This window comes from Bactrocera oleae, chromosome 3, assembly GCF_042242935.1.
Source record: "Bactrocera oleae isolate idBacOlea1 chromosome 3, idBacOlea1, whole genome shotgun sequence".
NCBI lineage: Eukaryota > Metazoa > Arthropoda > Insecta > Diptera > Tephritidae > Bactrocera > Bactrocera oleae.
The window spans coordinates 82,500,762-82,521,425 of record NC_091537.1 but is presented as its reverse complement, the minus strand read 5'-3'; the positions used below and the strand labels follow the sequence as shown (position 1 = coordinate 82,521,425).

Sequence of the window (20,664 nt, the reverse complement as noted above, 5' to 3'; positions counted from 1 at the left end):
ATATTTATATCCTGAACAGGGTATATTAAGTTTTCCACAAATTTTGTAATGCCTAGAAGGAGTCATCGAAGACCCTATAAAGTATATACATAATATTATATTCTATATAAGCCATCACTCTCTGTCCGTCTGTTTGTCTGTATACACACGAACAAGTCAGACAGTTATGAGATACCGATCTGAAGTTTTTCACACGTCCTTTTCTCCCTAAGCAGTTGCTCATTTGTCGTAAACGTCGATTTTGGATGACTATAACATATAGCTGCCATACAAAATAACCGATCAAAATCAAATCTTTGTACAGAAAACTTTTTTACTTAACGAGATATCTTTACGAAACTTATTCAGGTGCGATTGCTATAACATATAGCTGTCATACAAATTCGCCAATCGTAATTAAGATAAAAGTATATTTATACATTTTTATGCTATAAGAACTGCACCTGTGAAGGGTATTATAGCTTTGGTGCAGCCGAAGTTAACGTTTTTTCTTGTTTTTGTTTTTCTAATTTCGTGTTACTTATTCAATCTAGTATAACTAAGCAAGGTCTGTAATGACGCTTATTGCTGATATAACAATCAGTCGCGAGACAATATATTATTATAGCAGAATTTATTAAAAGTTTAAAAATTATTTATTTTCTAAAAATATTATTTTTTTTTAATTTTTGGTTAATGAATTAAATTTGTAGCAGCATATTTTCATATCTACAGTCATAGACATATTTTTATGTACACTTATTCAGATATCAAATAAGTAGATAATTACTGTTAATGATAGTTACAATACAAAAAATATATATTATATTAATAAACAATTTTATATACCTATACAAATGTACATACATATTTACAAACTCATATTTATTTAATGCAAATATTTTATTTACTTTATTGCAGAAAAGCTATTAAACCACGCTGTCGTAAATTGCTTATTTACCAAAAAAAAGCTAATAAAATTATTAAACGAAAAAAATCGTGCGAAACTCACACCCGCACGTACACACACATATGCTCACATATATACACATAAACACACTCTGGATGCGCTCGGAAAAAATTGGCGATGCAAAAATGTGTGCCAGTGTCATAAATCAAATTAACACCGACTGCGTTAGCAGTAGCAAGCACAATAACAACAACAAAAGCCAAACAATTAGCAACACAACCGATTGTGACGTCATGTGTAACAACAACAACAACAACACACACGCCAACAAACGCCGTCAACGCTGTGAGTTCACTGCCACAACACGCGTCGCTGCGCGCAAGTCTACAATAACGCTGCCGTCGGCGTCGCTGCTGCTGCTCGGCACAACATTATTGTTGTTGTGCGCATTGAAACCGGCTAATGCAGCCGCCACGGCAAGCGCTGGGGCCAACAACAAAAGTGCACGCGAAATAATCGGCAACAGCGGTGTGGAAGCAAAATCACCAAATCCTAAAGCGGCTGCAACGGCAACAACAACAACACATAGAGGTGAGTAGTCAACGGATTTGTTTACATTTTTTTCATTTTGGGATTCCAACTTTATATAAGTTTGTTTGTATTTATACAAGCTAATTCTCGTTCTCTACGTGAACATAAACACTAAGCCGTTCGCTTGGCCGCTCTTCCCCCCTCTCTCAGCACCAATATAGCAGCGTTTTGTAGGCCAATCTGTGCTGGCTTATTAACTGACATAATTAACTTACAGATTTTTGGCTAAAAATAAAGTTGAAAAAAAACTATGAATATTTACATATGTAGCTATTCACATAAATACACACATACATATGTAATTTTTGGCTCTCATATAGGTTGTACCAAATAACCTTGTACCGAAGCTTTGTGACTATTGGGTCTGTTGTTCTTCTTGGGTATTTTCCAAATGATCATGCGCTTTAGAACAATATACAGGTATATCTTGATAAAAATACATATGTATATGTATATATTTATAAATCTCTGCACTGGTATGCACGCAAACAAAGCTTAAGGCTAACGAAGATGAGTTCCAAAAATAGCTCCGTTAATCAAGCTTTTATTATTTTGTGTTAATAATAGTAATCAGAGCTTGAAGGGGAGTTACATTAAATATATATATATATAAATTCATACATACATATGTACATATATAAACAAGAAAATACAAATTGTATAGAATAATAAAATTCTTGGTAGCATTGATGGCGTCATTAATCAATTAGTACTTTAGAAACTGGCTACAAAAACACATGTTTGTTCATAGTTTATATAGTATATATACATAGTTTATCTACAATGAAACAATTAAAAAAGTAAAAATTTGCCAAAGGTTTAATCAGTTTCGAATTTATTAGAAAAGTTAAATAATAATAACTTTATATTTTAATATATTTTAAAATATTATAATGCAAGATTTATTTTAATTTTTTATGTAGCCATGCCAAAGATAGATAAAATCGGTTCAATGACTTAAATTATAATATCGATAAAACAATAAAAGATTTTCCAACTTCCAGTTGGCTTTATATCGTATATATTGGTCAATATGTAAGATATCTTAGCAAAATTAACTCAGCATATAAGCCACACTCCCATGATTTTCGTTATTCTTACAAACCTAATAATATTAATTGTTTAGCGCTGAACATGAATGAAGTTGGTCTAGGCCTTGGTCTAAATTCCATATCACTAATATCATCAACTTCGATCTTCTGGTTGCGATGTTTTGCACATCGCCTTAATATACTCAATTTAGTCTCTTTGGTTGGGTTTACATCACATACATACAAGTATATCTCATTTGAGGATGATTTGATCATCAAAAATATTTGTAAGTTTTTGAAATATTGAAGGCAAAACAAAAAATTGTCATTTTCTTTATTTACTGTCATCAAAATACTTTGTCTCCCTCTTGGATCCAAATTAATATTTTCTAGAAATATTTATTTAGTGTAGTAGCAACTTTCAACTAGTTGGTCATGAGCACAAATCCGACGAGTAAACACGTGGGAATATAAGAAACCTGTCCTTAATGGCTATCGCAGGTCAGTAAGCTAACTATCACTAGCTATATTTCAAGATTATTTCAGAAATAATATGTCCAGCCTTTCGTTTAATTTTTTGTAATTGCAAAAAAGAGAAGATAAAAACCAAAAGGGTTATGTATATCGGGTTTTCCAATAAGAGTGATATGATTTCTAAGTGTCGTTTCGGTCATTTTTAATATGTCATAATCCGTAATTTTTTTTCATTATATTATGTAATGTTTACAATTTCATGGAAAGATATATGTACACAAGAACAACGTTTACAAATTATTCAATTTTATTATCAAAATAATCGTTCTTCAATTGCAACTTTTCGTGAGCTTTTGCCATTTTATGGTCGTCTGAGTGGTGCGGTAAATAAACTAAACAGTCGATTCTGTTGCAAAGAAAATCCACAAATTATTAATTAAGAACCATTAAATTCACCTAAATTGACAGTTTGGTGTCATTTTTGGTCTGATGGAATGAATTATCGGTCCGTACTTCTTTCGAAATGAAGCTGGTGACACCGTTACTGTCAATGGAGATCGGTATAGAACGATGATAACCAACTTTTTAAGGCCGCAATTGGAACAAGTTGATCTTGACAACATCTAATTTCAACAAGACGGCGTTACGTGCCACACAGTACGTGCAACAACCGAATTATTGCAAGAAAAGTTTTTAGATTCGATAATTTAAAGAAGTTGTGATTTAACACCATTAGATTAATTTTTATTTGAAGTCATTGGTCTTTAGCAATAAACCAGACTCTTTTCAAGCTGTAAAAGTCAATATTGAACGCGATGTACATGACATACAACTTGATTTAGTGGAAAAAATACTCGAAAATTGGGTTCACCGAATTCATTCCTACCTTCGTGGAGGCCATTTGAATGATGTTATATTCAGAACTTAATTGTATCTTTTGTGTTTCACATTAAATAAAAAACATTTGAATTTCCGAATTAGTGTGTTTTTTTATTATTGTTTAATCATATCACTGTTATTGAAACCCCCTTTATATGTGATCACAAGGTAAAATTTTCGTCGTTATATTTTTTTAAGAATATACGAAGATCATTATATAGTAAAGCCCTTCTAAATGAGTATAAGCTTCAAAATTCATTCAAATTAACAGTAAACATATGAAAATTGTTTAGTAAAACTATTTCAAACTTCTTAAATAAAAATGTACATGTAGGAATGTATATCACTTACGTTGTTGAACGACACTCTTACATGAGTCACCCTAGTAGCCAAACATAATGACATTTAATGCAATTAACAACCGAAACATTCTCCCTACAATTAAAATTATTCATCTACAATCCCTTTCATTTCTATAGACAGTCTATTTATAGGAACGGACACACCGATTTGTTTGTTTGTATGTATGTAATACTTTCGATTAATTGATTTATAGAGTGACTTGCAAATCAATTGAGCATTCGCTATAATTTACAAATGTATCAAATAGTTGAATATATACATAAACTTGAATATATATATTCAACTGGTTGTATGTATATTTATTTGTATATTTTTTGTCTGTATGTATGTATGTACTTATGTGTGTGTGTCTGCTTCAATGAACAGCTTGAGAATCCTTTTAAGCTACCGTCACAGCACAGCTGGCCACAACAATTAAATTAATTTGAAATTAATTTGCTTAACATAGTATTGTAGAATAATAACAATAATAACAACAACATGCGTGCTTATAAATATTTGCTTGCTTAGCTTATAGCCGCCAGCTAAAGACGTCAGCTATAAAAAGTAATAAGAATAGTTTTTTTAACAAAAAAAACATACCTATTAGGGTGGGTCAAGAAAATTGCTATTTTCTTTCATGTTATTATATATATCTTTAATCATTTTTGAATGCTGTGGCTTACGAAGAAATTGTATGAGAGCTTTTTGTAGAGCATGCAATTTCCTACAAATATTAGAGGCGAGCTATCTTTTCAAATTGTAGATACTGCGATATGAATCTTTCTTTCGACTAATAAGAAAAACAAGAAAAAATGTTAACTTCGGCAGGACCGAAATTTTAATACCCTTTACAAATACATTTTTTATAGGAAAAAAGGGTGTAAAAAACCATTATCTTGATTTTGGTCGATCAGTTTGTATGGCAGCTATATGCTATAGTTATCCGATATCGACGATTTCGACAAATAAGTAGCTTTTTGGAGAGAAAAAAATGTATGCGAAATTTCAGATCGATATCTCATAAACTGGGGGACTAGTTCGCGTATTTGAAGAGAGACAGACGGACATGGCTGAATCAACTGAGCTTGTAATGCTGATCAATTATATACATACATATATAATATATTAATTAGGGGCTCTTACGCTTCTTTCTGGTTCTTACAAACTTCGAGGCATACTTATTTTATTTTGTTCAAGTTATAAAAATAAGAAACTGAAAAGCAGAGAACCTTCCCGTTAAAATTAGGCGATTACATATAAAATGTACGAAAATAAAAATTTTTGTTTTGTTTTTGGCCCACCTTAATACCTACATATCTACATATTTGGTAGCAATTATAAGTAGTTACTACATATACATATACATGTACATATACATATTTACATTTTCATATCAAATACATAAATCATTACGAGCTTCTTACAATCACTCTGAGCTGCCAGTCAGTCTCGTGTCTAAGCAACGCGACAGCTTCAATTAAAGCCCGGCTGTTAGAGCAAACACACAGCGCTACATACATATATACATATGAACATACATACAGTTAATGCAAATGCCGTCTGCTGACTGTTGACTGCTGACTATTGACAGCTGACAACAGCAACAATGAAGGTTGGTATAGACAACTACATACATACATACAGATGTAAGTTTAAATGATGATAAATATAATGACTTAATACTAAATATGTACATATGTGGCAACTTTGTATGCAGTGAACAAGCGAAAATAGACATAGTGTGGCAGCGGGCGCCACCCTAAGCGAACATTTTGCCCTTCGCGCAGCTCATCATCACAGGCAATTATGTAGGTAATACACGCACAGTGGCTGTGAAATACATTAAAATCATAATTGCCATATTCGCAATAACTGCATGCAATCGTATATATGTATAATAACATATATATACATATATAACCAACAACAAAAATTACGTATGGCGACCAAAATAGGCAGAAATACACAAAAATAGCAGCGGTGAAGCAAGAAATGTACATTTTAGCGTTGCCAGAGGCACGTACTAAAAACAAATGTATGTATGTACATCTGTATGCATGTTTGTATGCATAATTTTGTTAAGGGAAACGGTAAATATAAACATTGACAGCGAAAAAATCCGCAATCATTGAACAGCATTGTGTGGGCGGCATAAATATTTTGCACCATTATTCACAAATAATGGACATATGAGGGACTATAAAATAGTATGCAAAGAAAAACAACAATGCGCTTTTACAACGAGCAATTACAGGTGTACTTGCACATGCAAGCGGGCATACCATGCTACATATTGATATGTATATATACCTTTTAGCACCTTGTAAAGCAAGCGATAGCCGTATCTACCAGTTGTGCCCGCTGATTGCCGGCATGTTGTTGTTGCAATATATTTTTTGACCCTCATTTAATTGTCTTTCAATGTGTTGTAGTACACGTCCGGCCGGAATGCGCAATAACCCAAACAGCAAAATGGAAGCGAAAGTTAAATTCTCAAAAATCGTTATATTATATTATTGTATAAACATAATATTTTCCAAATCTATATAAAATCTAAATATTAAAAAAACTTAGTTTAAAATATTTAATTTAATAATAATTTAAGATATTATTTAACATAAAATAATCCGATTTAGGTAAAATATGCATATATAATTTAATTTCTCCTCCCTATTGAGAAAAAACTGCGACTGTCGATTTCTACAAGCTTCTCTTGAGGCGAATTTTCACAAGAAAAATCATTCGCCACAGGCAGACACAGATGCTTGTAGAAATCACTGTCAAGTCCAGACTATAAAGTGAATGCATAAGAAACACCAAACCACGCTCCAGGAGCTTCTGACCAGTCACTAGCGTTGTGTGTGGCCTGGCATTGTCCTGATTAAACACAACACATCTCCTATTGGCCAAAACTGGCCGCTTCTGGACGATTACTGCCTTCAGACGGTCCAATTGTTAACAGCACAAGTCCGAATTAAGAGTTTGCTCATAGAGGGTCAGCTCATAGTATATGATTCCCTGCCAATCCCACCAAATACAAAGAAAAAGCTTGCTGATCGTCAATTCAGTCTTGGCCCCGTCTCGTCACGATTCGACCGTTTTCACTTGACGTTATCGTAAGTGACGATCAGCAGAATATACCATAAATGAAAAAGGAGGCTCTCTGTATGATCTACAAGTTAGTCGTTATTATTTTTCCATCAGTATTTTAGGTGTGTGTCTTTAATAGAAATAAAATCTTCCTAAATGTACGCATTATTTGAATTCATGCCCTAGCACGTGAAAAAAGTCTAGTATAAAAGGAATTACAACTTTTAAATCGCTTCAGATGAAATGAGGAATTAGGCAGATATCATACATGTAGGTGAGTGTCTGTGATAAATTACAAACAAATGCCTAAATGTAGGCAACATTTATCGTTCAACTTTTCGAAAACAAAAAACCAAGCCTGAAGACTTGTGAATGTTTATTAAACTCAAGAGTTTTTTCTGTGAGTATGAGAACCGGAAGAAAATAGCTAGAGAAATGCAGCTACACTGCTTCTTAGATAAAGAAAAAGAAAAAAATACTAACACTGATTGAATGAAATAGATGATATAGCTCATCATAACAGAAATATGGGAATATAATATAACAGATTCTACAGTTAGACGTTACAATTATTCAACCGTTTCGATAATTTATAATTTATCATGCTGATTAAATAAACCTTAATTTATGTATTTTCCTTTGAGGTGTGTGTCTATGATAAAAAAACAACCTAAATGTAGGCAACATTTTCCCCATATTTAATCAACATTGCTTGTAAAGCGAAGCGTACAATTAGGAGCAGCACCATTGGTTTTGGTGTGGACAAAATTTTTGGTATTTTTTTTTAATTAACACAAACAATGAAGGTAGCCTACAAATTGGGACGTTGCTTAATACGAATGACAAGCAAAAGGGAAAAACTCTAGAGCAATACTAAATCATTAAATAACCAATATGCACCACTTACTCGTAGTAAGCACTTAAGAATACGACTGGTCAATAGTAAATATTATTTCATCAGATGTTTTAAGAATAAAAAATGGTGTGGTAAGAATTTGCGTTAAACCAGACCCGCTCAAGGGTTTTCTCCTATCTATTTTATGTAATTATAAATTATTTAGTCCTCTTCATAATGACCAAGCATTTTCTTATGACTTTCAATATTAGAATAAGGTTTTTAACCTCCAAAAAAAAACAGATATTCAAAGAACAGCTCACTCATTTCACTTACGATACATTTTTCATACTAAAACAGCTTTGAATATCACATAGCAATAAATTATAGATACATTACGCAGGTTAGTGACTTGATTACTTCAATTCTTATGCCACCTACTTCTTTCAGGACCTAAAATTTACCAGCTCATACACGAATGATTGCTATTTACAGAAACAAATTCTTTCTAAAATTCACCAGATGTATTTCCTTAAGAAATAAATGGAATATAAATAAAATCCCAACTGGCAAAATAATATTTTCATAATATTAAACGCAGCGCTATCTAACGGATTTTTTAAATATTCTTCTTTTACTTTCATACTGCTGGCGGAAAATAATGAATATGTATTGTATATAAATATAATATATACTTGTACATAAACATCTGCTAGTGTCACGTGATTCTTTTATGTATTCTTTACACGCAGTGCTACTGCGACTGCGCACAACATTTTAAGTGGCTTTTTCGCTGCATTTTCGGATTCCACATCCAAATTGCTACTGCCTTGTTTTGTTTGTATTTTGGGCATATTAAGATATATGCACTTCGTTGATCGTGTGACAGATTGATGTCCGAAGACATATGTAAGCCCGAACTGTGATTGTTATCAGTTGTAAGGCTATGCAACGACACGTCGCCGTCCAAAAATGTTGCCCCGAGCGTTAACGAACTTGTGAAAACTTGTATATTTACGAGGCATTCAACACGCACACAAGTATTTACATATACAAGTATATGTACTCGCATATATGTATCTAGGTATGTTTGTATGTACATTAGTAGGTATATAAACTTAGACGTGAGTACAATTTGGTACTTTTGCGAAGAATGCAAAAAAGTGATAATTTTGTCAGTTAAATATATAGTTAATATGCACAAAACGCAGGCGAATCAGGTAAAACTCAAAACAACAACAACATAAGCGAAGATAATTGGCAGTAAAATGCGAATAATCGCTTTCAACTTTTTTGTTGTTTTTTATGAACTTAATATTCATGTAAATGAAGCCATTAAGCGTGTTTGTTAAGCCTCAAAGATAATATCTGAAGTCATGAAAAATTTAATAAAAATTTGTAAATTATTAGAAGCTCAGAAAGTGCAATTATTTTCAATTTAACCAGCTATAAATAATAAATTTTTTTTTTTTTTGAATATACCAAATGTAGCGCATATGGCAATCCTTTTCATACAAATTTCAAAATAATGGGAATAAGAGATCATAAATATACTTAGTGGACTATGTCGTAAAAATTATAAAGTAATAATAAAATACAGCTTATTTTTTAATTAATGGGCAACCCTATAGGTACAGATTTGATGCTTATTGTTCTAAATTTAAGCGCTATACATTTTTTCACTCAAAAATATATAATAAAGAAAGCTAAAATGTGAAGTATTTAAACCGTTTCAACTATAAAATTACGGTAATTGAAAAAAAAAAATTATTTTTTTCGTAATATATGGCAATTATACCAAATAAAATATCGTTCTTCAGTCACATTCAGTTCAATTAAGGCAAAGTAAACAATTATAAGAAAATTTTACTTTTTTTTCTAAAATGCATGTATATGGCAACCCTACCTAAAGGTTTAGATTTTTTTTATGATTTTTGGAAAGCTATGACAAAGTGATTATATACATTTTTTTTATTTTATTTTTTTTTTCAAAGCTCATTAATATGACCCCATTATATTCATCGATAGCTCAATATGCGAATTTGTCAGACTAAGGTGGGGCATTATCGATTCAGTTGTATGAATGATTACTTTTCTAAGAAATTTTGAGAATTTCAGGACGATGGTCAAATAGTAAGACTTCAAAATTGTTCTGCATATCGTCGTTAGACGTAAAGTGGTCCCATATTGTTGGTGAGGAGCAAATAAAACAAGCGAAACTGCTTCTGGTCGGGTCCTACCAAATTTAATAAAACTTCAACTATATACAATATATCTACGTACGTATAATAAAATCAATATTTTATGATAAACAAATTTTAAAAAATACAAATATGGCTTGCTCGGCTTCGAAAACCTTTTCAAAACAAAAAAAAAAAGGTAAGCGAGTTGAATTATAGGCTTGGCGTAGGATTTACGTGTGTGTACATCTTTAAAGTCTCTGCTAAATATTTTTCTTGGAAATATACATTCTTTCGATAATCAAATATATCTTCAGTGCTACCAACTTATCCATACATATTATTAAGCGAGTTGCGGGTTCGTTTCGTCCAGTAGAGCATAATTTACTTATAGTCATATAGAGGCAACTCTAACAAATACTCTTCCTACCAACGTACAATATGCATATATGTATATTATTAAGCGAGTTGCGCGTTCGTTTCATCACGTACCTAAATATTGTTAAAACGAATTGAACGTGTCCACATTGTAAAGTTTTTCCATATTTTCTTACATTCAATATTAATTCTTATTGTTCCGTCTATTGAAACTTTACTCTTCTACAGATTACTTATGCTGAAAAGTAAAAAATTCATTTAATGTGAATCCGCCAGCGAGTGATCAATGATTTATTTTGTAACAAACAGAAAAAAACCCAATTCAATCTCGAAATTGACAAGTGGCAGAGATCACGTTGAGATTTTAATGCAATTTTAGTTGCTAACTTAAACATTTTTATTGCTATAATGTACTCATATGAGCGCATGCTGCACGTGGCAGCATCGATGAACGAGTCCAAACGCCTTGAACTTCACGTCAAGCATACATACATACATACATATCCTATTAACTAATGAGTCTTTAATTAAATTAAAACCATTAAACACCGTCAAACTGCTAGCGCACTTAACCGCCCACAAAAGCATTAACGAGAGCGGCGCATGCGCTAAGTGCCGACGCTGTTAATTTGCAGCCGCTACAAGTTCACGATATTATCTACACATTAGCGCTGATAGCTTCATTAAGCGTGAACCCAAGACAATACGACCCCGCTAGCGGAGAAAGAGTAGGGTAAACCGCTTTTGTTAAAGCCAATCAAGCTGGAAGGCCTGCGGGCCGACTGTTACCCGCGCTGGAAAACCCGTTTCGAGGTAGTCATCAGTCGAACGAAAGTCCGTTTGACGAGCATTTGTAGACAGTTCCGGGAGCATGTACATTTATTATTTACATGCACTGTTTGGCGCTGACGTCACAACCACCCAAAGTAGTGGTGGTGCTACGTGCGCGCTGTCACTTATATCACCTAGCTGATCTACACTTGACTTGTTTATAACTTTTGCTATATTTTAGATTTTTTCTTTTTCCATTCTTTGTTAACCACCCTTCATACAACGCCGTGCTCATGCATAGGTTTTTACTTGTCCAACGATTGCGCTATAAAAAATAACCAGCAATTCGTTCAATAAATGGCGCAAAACAGTAGACGATTTATGACTCCAGCCACTTCAGTCAAGCAAATTAATTGTTATTTCGCTTTTGTTTACTTTTACTATAAGTAAATTATGTTCTTTTCCGTAATTTATTGCGGTCGAATTTTTTTTATTTTTCTAATATAAACAATATATACAAATTTTTGTTAATAATGTTTAGTATTTTTTATAATTTGTAATAAATTTAGTACAACATTAGTAGTATTTTTATTAAACTTTTTTGTTATAATTTTTATATAATATATTGTTTGTTAATTTTTTGTTGTGCAATATTTTCTTATTTTAATTTTTGTTTATACTTAATTTTAATGAAATTTTTTTGTAAATTTAAAATTGTTTGATTTCTCTCAATATTATTTAATTCTTGCAATATTTTCTTTTCTTCAATATTTTTAATAAGTTTTTAAATGTAATTTAATAAATTTTTTTATAATTATTGTCTAAAATCTTCAAATTTCATTTACATTTTTTTATATTTAGATATTATATTAAAATTAATTTTATTTTAATTTTTCCTTTATAAAAATATATTTTTCTTATATTAAAAATTCGGATTTAAAACAATTTTTTTTACATTTATGTATATATTTTTAAAAAATATTTGTTTAAAATTTTAGTTAATTTTTTTAATTCTTGCTATATTTTTTATAATACTATTTAAAATTTTTTAGTAAATTTGTAATTTTTAAACTTTTTTTCAATCTATTTCAAAAATATTATTAATATCATCTTTTTTTTAATAGTTCTTGTTTAAAGTGTGAGAAATTTTATTTTAACTTTTAAATAATTTTATCTAAATTAAATTTAAACATTTTTTTCAACTTTTACGTGCATATGTAGTACATATATAATATTTATTAAATTTTTTTTCATTTATGACTTAATTATTTGTTATAATTTTTTAGTTCAACTTCAAATTTTTTAATTTGGTATTTTTTAGATTTCTTTTCAATATTATTTAAGTTTTTTATTATTTTTTTTTTTTTTAATTTTTTAAATTTTAGTTTATCGTTTTAAACTAATTTTATTATAATATTAAAAATAACTTTATTTTAATTTTCTTTCCTACATCAAATTTTAAATTTTAAGAAAAATTTTTTTTTTCAATCTTTACTTATGTATATAATATTATTTTTACATTAAATTTTTTATACCATTTCCTCGATATTATTTACATTTTGTAAATAACTTTAATATAATTTAAATTTTTTTTTATGTTTAAGAATTAGTAAATTTAATTTATGTATTTTAAATAATTTTATTATAATATAAACAAAAATTATTTAAATTTTTTTTACATTAGTTTTTATACATTTTCTTATATATGTTTTTAATTTGAATATATATATTTTTTTTATTTTTAATTGATTAAATCTTTTATCAAAATTTTTTAGCAGTTTTTAATTAATTTTATTTTAATATTATCAATTTATTTAAAACTTTTTTTTATTTTCATTTTCAATCAATTTTTTCTATATTAAAATTTGCCATATTTGAAAGTAGTTCTTTACTTTTTTTATTAAATTAATTTTTGTTAAAATTTTTATTTTTAGTTAACTTATTTTTTTAAGTATTTAATTTTGTTATAAATTTTTTTTAGCCGGATATTCTTTAATTTGCTTATAAATAAAAAGGTTTTTTTTTTAAATATTTTTTGCATTGAATTTTTTTTTTATAAATATTTTATTTTTAATTTTTTTAATTTCTAAATTATTATTACTTTTTCGTTTACAATTTTTATTTGTAATATTTAATTTAATGATTTTTCATAATTTTTTCTATATTTAATTTTGTTTAGTTTCTTTTTAATTCTTTTATTCTTAATGTTTTAATTTATTAATAATGTTTTGTTTTTAATTTTTTTACCTTTTAATAAGTAAAAATATTTTTTTTTATAATTAATTCTTTGTATAATTTTTTTTTCAATTTATTTTATTTTATTACGTTTAGAATTTTTAATTTTTCAATTTTTTTTAATTGCTCATAATAAATTAAATTTTTTTTATTTATTTTTATTTTGTATTATTATTACATTTGCCTTTCCAATTCCCTTGTTCATGCACCGGTCTTCGTGTGTTGTGCCTGTCTTTATTATTTATTGCGCTTATATACATTTTGATGATATGCCAAATATTCAAATTGATCGTGACCGGCGTATCACATGTGGATTAGATTGTATATTTTCAGTTGTTTGAGCTTTCAGTTTCAACTTAACCGTCAATAAAGGGTGGAATACATTTTAATATAATTTAGATAATTTTTTTGTAATTTATATTTTTACAAGCAAATTCAAAAGGTTTTGAGAATTTGCATCTTTACTGGTTATTTTAATATTTTTTGTTAAACGAACGGGAAAAAATCACGATTCGCATACTTAAGCACGAAGTAGACTAAGCAACTAGTTCGTTCAAATGAATGAAAGCAAGCCCTTCTGCAGTTGATTGTATGCGAAAATAAACAGTTTTGATTTTTTTATACAAAAAAATATAATTGAAGCACTAACATTTAATAAAATATTAATTTTTCATAGAAAAAATATTTTTTCATTTAAATATCACGATTTTTTGTGTAACAGCTGGCAGGCAAATTATTATTATCAGCAGCTGAGCGTATCGAAGTAGTCACGACGGTGACGTTGACGAGTAACGCCGCCGACTAGGCGAAGTGGTTTTGCGGTTTAGTGAGAAAACGGCTATTACATCTTCAAGCCTGGCGTTACCTTAATCAGACGCATCAGCAACACGAGATTGCTATATATATTTACTACGAAAAATATTTGCAAAACTACGACAATGTTGCAAGCTAAGCACACTTTCGAGATTACTTGCATTGAGGGGTTTTCTGTTTTCCCATTCGTTATAGGGAGTTCCGTTAATAACGCAAGCCTGACTTGGCATTTTTTCCATCAATTTTCTGCTTGACTATGCGTTCTCCTCTCTTAAAGAAGGTCGTCTCTAGGCACTGGGTTTCGGTGCTCGGACAAAGCTGACACATCACATATCACTTAGCAAGATAGAGAGCGACAGTTTCTTTGTACTTGATATAGATTCATACGAGACATCTTCTGCCAGCTTCGGGTCATCGGTATTTTGAGCAATGCTTTTTATTCTTTTTAACAGCTGATTAAAGTTTTTAGCTCTAACCCAAGTTAAAGTTTTGGAAATATCTCAAAAAAAAAACACATTTTCATAAATTTTTGTACTCAAGGCCTCATCAAAGCTGAGTTCTGTAAATATGGTCAACTTTACTCAACTCTTTACTTTTTTTTAACTCAACTTTTTTTACAAAACTACACCTTTTTTTTGTATACCAAAATTACAATGACAGTCTAAACACCGATATATCCTCGTTACCCATATTTTGAAATTCTCAACGGGTAAGCTTTCGGTAATAAAAAAATCGAGGCAAAGGTTTAAGAAAAATTTGTTTTTCTTTAAAGGTTCATGAGACACCAAGAGCGGAGATTTCTAGAAATGTTTACTTCGTAGAAATCATGCCAGACTTTAAAGGTATGGATAGATTAGTCGAACCCTGATTAAATGTGTTTGTTTACACGACGAACATATTTCGAAATGACGGAAAGCCAAGGCCTAAGATTCAAATAGGGTTACCAAAGATTTAATCAGCTCGTTTTACTCGACGACCGCACTTTATTAAGACAGAAAACCCGAGATTCATATAGCGTATAGCTCAAATTTGCTGTGGTGTTAGACTAGAGCCCCAGTTATCTCAATTGAAAATTAAATTTTAGAAGCTTTATGATCTCTACGGTTCACAAAGTTTTGAGCTTTTCTTCAGTGATCACTCTGAGTTGCTAAAAATATAGATATATACATATACAACAGTTTGATTTCTGAATAAATGTAAATTTGAACTTCAAAATGCTGCTTTCGAAATAACTAAAATATAATAACTCAATCAAGTTTAATTTCAAAACATTTTTTATTCTGTGCTTTCAGCGCCCGCAGTCTGTGCTGTGCTTATAGATGACAAATCAGAGACGCGCGAAATTGGCGAAATTTGGGTCTCGTCGCAAGACGCCTGTGACATACACGCCTGCGAACAAGATGAAAACGGCGCGCCGCGAGAGACTATTACAAAAGTGGATTGCGGACAATTCTATTGTGATGTGGTATGTATTGACTAAATTTTTTTTACCTTAAACAGAAACACTATTTTTTTTCGTTACGTTTTACTTAAACATCAACCAATTTTCGCTCTCTTCTTCAACAGGATTCAGTGTTACGCCCACAACCTGGCAGCTGCTGCGGCGAATGTGTGCGCACCAAGTGCCGCTTCAATGACACCGTCTACGATTTGGGACAGACTTGGCATAGTCAGGATGGCTGCACTATGTACGAATGCGCACCGCTACCCGACCGTTCCGTCGTGACACCAATGGTTAATGTATTCGAGAAGACTTGTGCGCCATTGCCGCCGGATTGTCCACGTGAGCAGGTGTATGTGAAGGACTGTTGTCAGCAGTGTCGTGGCAGTGAAGGCGCTACGGCGCGCTCGGCTGAAATGCGTGAGGAAAGCGGTGATATTTGGACGGTAGAGTTCTATCGCAATCATCCCTGCGCACGCGAATGTCAACCGAATGCCGACCCGATGACATGTCGTTACACTTTTGTTGTTGAATGGTATGAGACTATGTCGAAGGCTTGCTATGGCTGTCCACAAAACGGCACAGACTGTGAGAGACCGCATTGTGTGCTCGGCGATGGTATTGAGCGCAGCGTAATGGTGGTGAATCGCATGATGCCGGGTCCATCGATTGAGGTGTGCGAGGGTGATATGATTGTGGCCGATGTGCATAATCATTTACTGGGCGACAGCACTACCATACACTGGCATGGCATGCATCAGCGCAACTACCCGTATATGGATGGCGTGCCGCATATCTCACAGTGCCCCATCTCACCGCATTCCACATTCCGTTATCGTTTTCGTGCGGACAATGCCGGCACGCATTTTTGGCATTCGCACACCGGCATGCAACGTGGTGATGGTGTCTTCGGCGCGTTAATTGTGCGTCGTCCGCGCGCGATGGAGGCGCATGCACATCTCTATGATTTCGATTTGTCCGAACACCAGATGATCTTGCAAGATTGGGTACATACGCCCGGTGTGAGCATATTTGCGTCGCATCACCACTCACGCGGTGATAACAAGCCGGTAAATTTGCTAGTCAATGGACGCGGTCGTTTCTACTATGCGATCTGGGATCAAGCTAAAAAGGAAGCGCGTTCGGGGGCGAGTGACAAGTCAGTAACACCAAAACCTGCTACTACTACTACTACCACAACAACACCGACAACAAGCACCACACCATTAACTTTTGTACTCAATCAGTCGGCAGTTGCGAATCAGCTCGATTTGACACCTTTCCAAATTGAGCTTCTACATTCGCCCAACGATACTAGCAGCAACAACATGCGTTTGCGCGCAACTAATGAGATCTTACGTCTAACGCAGGTTGTAGAGCAGCCAGCGCTGCTATCGGACCAAAGCAGCTCCGACCCGGAAGTGGAGTTTGATCTCACTGCGCAACCTACCAACGTGCAGCGTACCAAACGCGCCGTGGACGAGATTCAATTGCATCAAATGCCATTACAAACATTCCACGTGCGTCGCGGTTTCCGTTATCGCTTCCGTATTATCAACGCCGAGTTTCTCAACTGTCCCATTGCGTTGTCTATTGATAATCACACACTCTTAGCAATACACTCAGACGGTTATGATTTCGAACCACTTGAGGTGGGCTCTATAGTCACGTACGCTGGCGAACGTTTCGACTTTGTATTGAATGCAAATCAACCCATCGGCAACTATTGGATACGTTTTAAGGGTCTAATGGATTGCAGCGATCAATTTACATCCGCATTTCAAGTAGGCATATTGCGTTATGAGGGCGCAGGTGAGACGGAGCCAAACGGCGTGCTAGGTTGGCAACATAAAGCCGACGGCATCGAGCTGAATGCAATGAATCGCGGGTCGGGACATTCGGATTCGTTGACTGCCGCCGAAATGACGGCGCTACCGATTTACGATACAGTACCGGGTGTGGATCGTGATGCACTCAAGCCTGTGGCGGATTATAAATTTTTTGTCTACTATGATTTCTATGCCAAGGACAATCCCGTCTTCCATCCTGGTGATTATTACGGCTTCAACGACAGCTTGGGTAAGACCAACAAGTTATACACACCGCAACTGAATCACATTTCGCTGAAGTCTCCAGCGATGGCTTTGATGGCCGAACGCAATAATGTCGATGATTCGCTCTTCTGTAATGACACCAGTCTAGCGCAGCAGGGTATCGATTGTAGAAAAGATTTCTGTAATTGTCATCATGTGCTGCAGGTACCGTTAAACTCCGTCGTTGAGCTAATCGTGGTCGATGAGGGTTTCACGTTCGATGCAAATCATCCCTTCCATTTGCATGGCAATGCTTTTCGTGTGGTGGGCCTAGAGCGTTTGGGCTCCAATGTTACTATTGAAATGGTGAGTGAACTTACTCAGTCTCATTCTCAATTTCTCTCTCTAATAATATATCACACTTTCTTTCGCTCTCTCTTTCCAATAGGTCAAACAACTCGACCGCTACAATTTGCTCAAACGCAATCTCGATAGACCGCCGATCAAAGACACCGTGACCATACCGGACGGCGGTTACACGATTTTACGCTTTGAAGCTTACAACCCCGGCTTTTGGCTCTTCCATTGCCATATTGAATTCCATGCGGAAATTGGCATGGCACTTATTATCAAAGTTGGTGACAATGATCAAATGAAATCTGCGCCGAAGAATTTCCCCACTTGCCATGATTATATGCCGAAGGACGGCGAAGACGATATCGACGAAGACAGCGGTGAAGGTAATAATGGAAATGCATCTCCAAGTACTCCGATCACTACACCAAGCACTGGTGGCGCCGTCACGCTGAGTGCACATGGTTATACCGTGCTCTCTGCGCTCTTGGTTTTATGCGCTTTTCAGTGGAGTCGCTTTGTCGCCGCCGTGGATATCCACTAAACTCATAATGATAGTGATAAAGTCGCAGGTATAGTTTGTTATTAATATATTTGCCTGATCGGAGCTGATCAAGCTTTTAGTTTTTAAGTACAAAGGCTTTCAATAATAACTGTGATTAATTAGTATAGTGAATTTTCTTTAAGAATTTCGATATTTAATACAAAAATTGACAAAATGCTGATTATCTACATATACATAAATATTTAATACATATTATATTATAAAAGTAAGATAGTTTTCATGACAACGATTGTAACTGTTTTTTTTTTCAATAAAACCTAATTTGAAAATGTGTTGTTTTATTACAAAAGATGTAAAGGAGAGAGGGGGAGAGATCGGGAAAAATTTCTTCCGCGCTCGAAGTCCTCAAGGGGGCTCGGTACTCTCTGCGCAATCCTCTCCGGGCCCCGGTTTTCTATATACGGCACAGTACATAGATATTTAAAAAGCTTAGGGAATTGGTTTTCAGAATTTAATAATGTTGATGAGAAGTGCAGCGAATAAAAAACTGTTGAAACAAGCAGATTAAGTTTTTCCAGCAAAAAAGCTTTATCTCTAATGTGAGAAACTTTCAAAGTTTGTGTAGAGCTTTTTTCAATTATTTGTGGGTAGTTGAAATGCTTTAAGATTAATGTACAACTTTTTCTCGCGAAAGTTCTCTCTTTCTTATGTGGGTGATGAGCTGATGAGAGAGAGAACACTAACCTAAACTACGTTGCATAACAAATATAAACAGAAAGTATGACAACAAGCCGAGGAATATGACTTGAAAGTTATACCAACAAGCTTTGATTACCTGAAAAGGAATCTCTCGGCACATATGTTGATATACATATATCAAATATACCTTAGTATATCTAGGTCGCTCTGTTCCTTTATACGTTTAAAGTTTCTTAAACTGAAAACAAAAGCTGCTAAAGCAAGAAGATTAAACTAGAGCTTTTTACGACAAAAGTACTTACAATCTCTGATATGAGAAAGCTTTAAGGCTAGTGTAACTTTTTTTCAATTCTCTGATAGGAGATGAAAAGCTTTAAGATAAATGTACAGCTTTTTCCAAAGAAAGCTCTCTTTCTTTCAAAAGTGGGAAAACGTTCGCATAAACTGTGAGCTGACACTTTGCACTTCTCAAGCTAGCTCGTAAGCCCTTAATGAACAAACCGAAGAATAGGTATAGAAAATTAAAACCACAAGCTTTGATGGCCTGAAGAGAGATCTCTGGACACATAAAACGTATATCAAAAATCTTCTTAGCCTCTCGTGGAATAATTAAGCATTATGTCTTCTGTTTCTCTCTGGAAATGCCTATCGAACGAACTGATTCGATTTGTGGGCATCAGCACTTGGACTAGCCGGTCGGTCTTAAAATACTTGGTTGGTTGCCTGAAAAGGGAGGCACAGGAGCGTCGGACCGCAGGTCACTTTTAGGACAACATTAAGCCCATTATGCTTCCGAGTGGTAATCCAAAAACTCAGTGGGTTTGTTTAAATATATGATTGTTTTCCACCCTGGCTGTCCAATGTCTTTTAAGTTTTAGCACAAGGAGCTATAAAAGATATTCCGTCTTAGCTGGCTGAAGGCTTGGCATTCGCAAATATAATGTTCCAGCGTCTCATCATCCTTTGCGCATGCTCTGCATTTCGTCGAATATGCTTTACCAATTTACTGAAGTTAGTGTCTCTCTAAGATCCATTGCTTCAAATAACCCTTGAATGAAAGTCAGCTTAGTGGAGTTATGTTCCTGCTAATTGCCGCTTGGCTGTCGACTAGAAAGTTTATG

At 33.4% G+C, this 20,664-nt stretch overlaps 1 protein-coding gene across 1 annotated transcript in view; it reads left to right on the top strand.

Moving 5' to 3' along the window:
- Nucleotides 1–19,148, top strand: part of Mco1 (Multicopper oxidase 1) — a 29,721-nt gene extending 10,573 nt beyond the window's left edge. The window contains exons 2-5 of the mRNA XM_036370553.2: nt 901–1,480; nt 15,804–15,976; nt 16,078–18,351; nt 18,434–19,148. Coding sequence (XP_036226446.2) covers nt 1,012–1,480; nt 15,804–15,976; nt 16,078–18,351; nt 18,434–18,883 — 3,366 coding nt within the window. The 5' untranslated portion in view covers nt 901–1,011 and the 3' untranslated portion in view covers nt 18,884–19,148. The remainder of the gene's footprint in view (nt 1–900; nt 1,481–15,803; nt 15,977–16,077; nt 18,352–18,433) is intronic.
- The last annotated feature ends 1,516 nt before the right edge of the window (nt 19,149–20,664 follow it).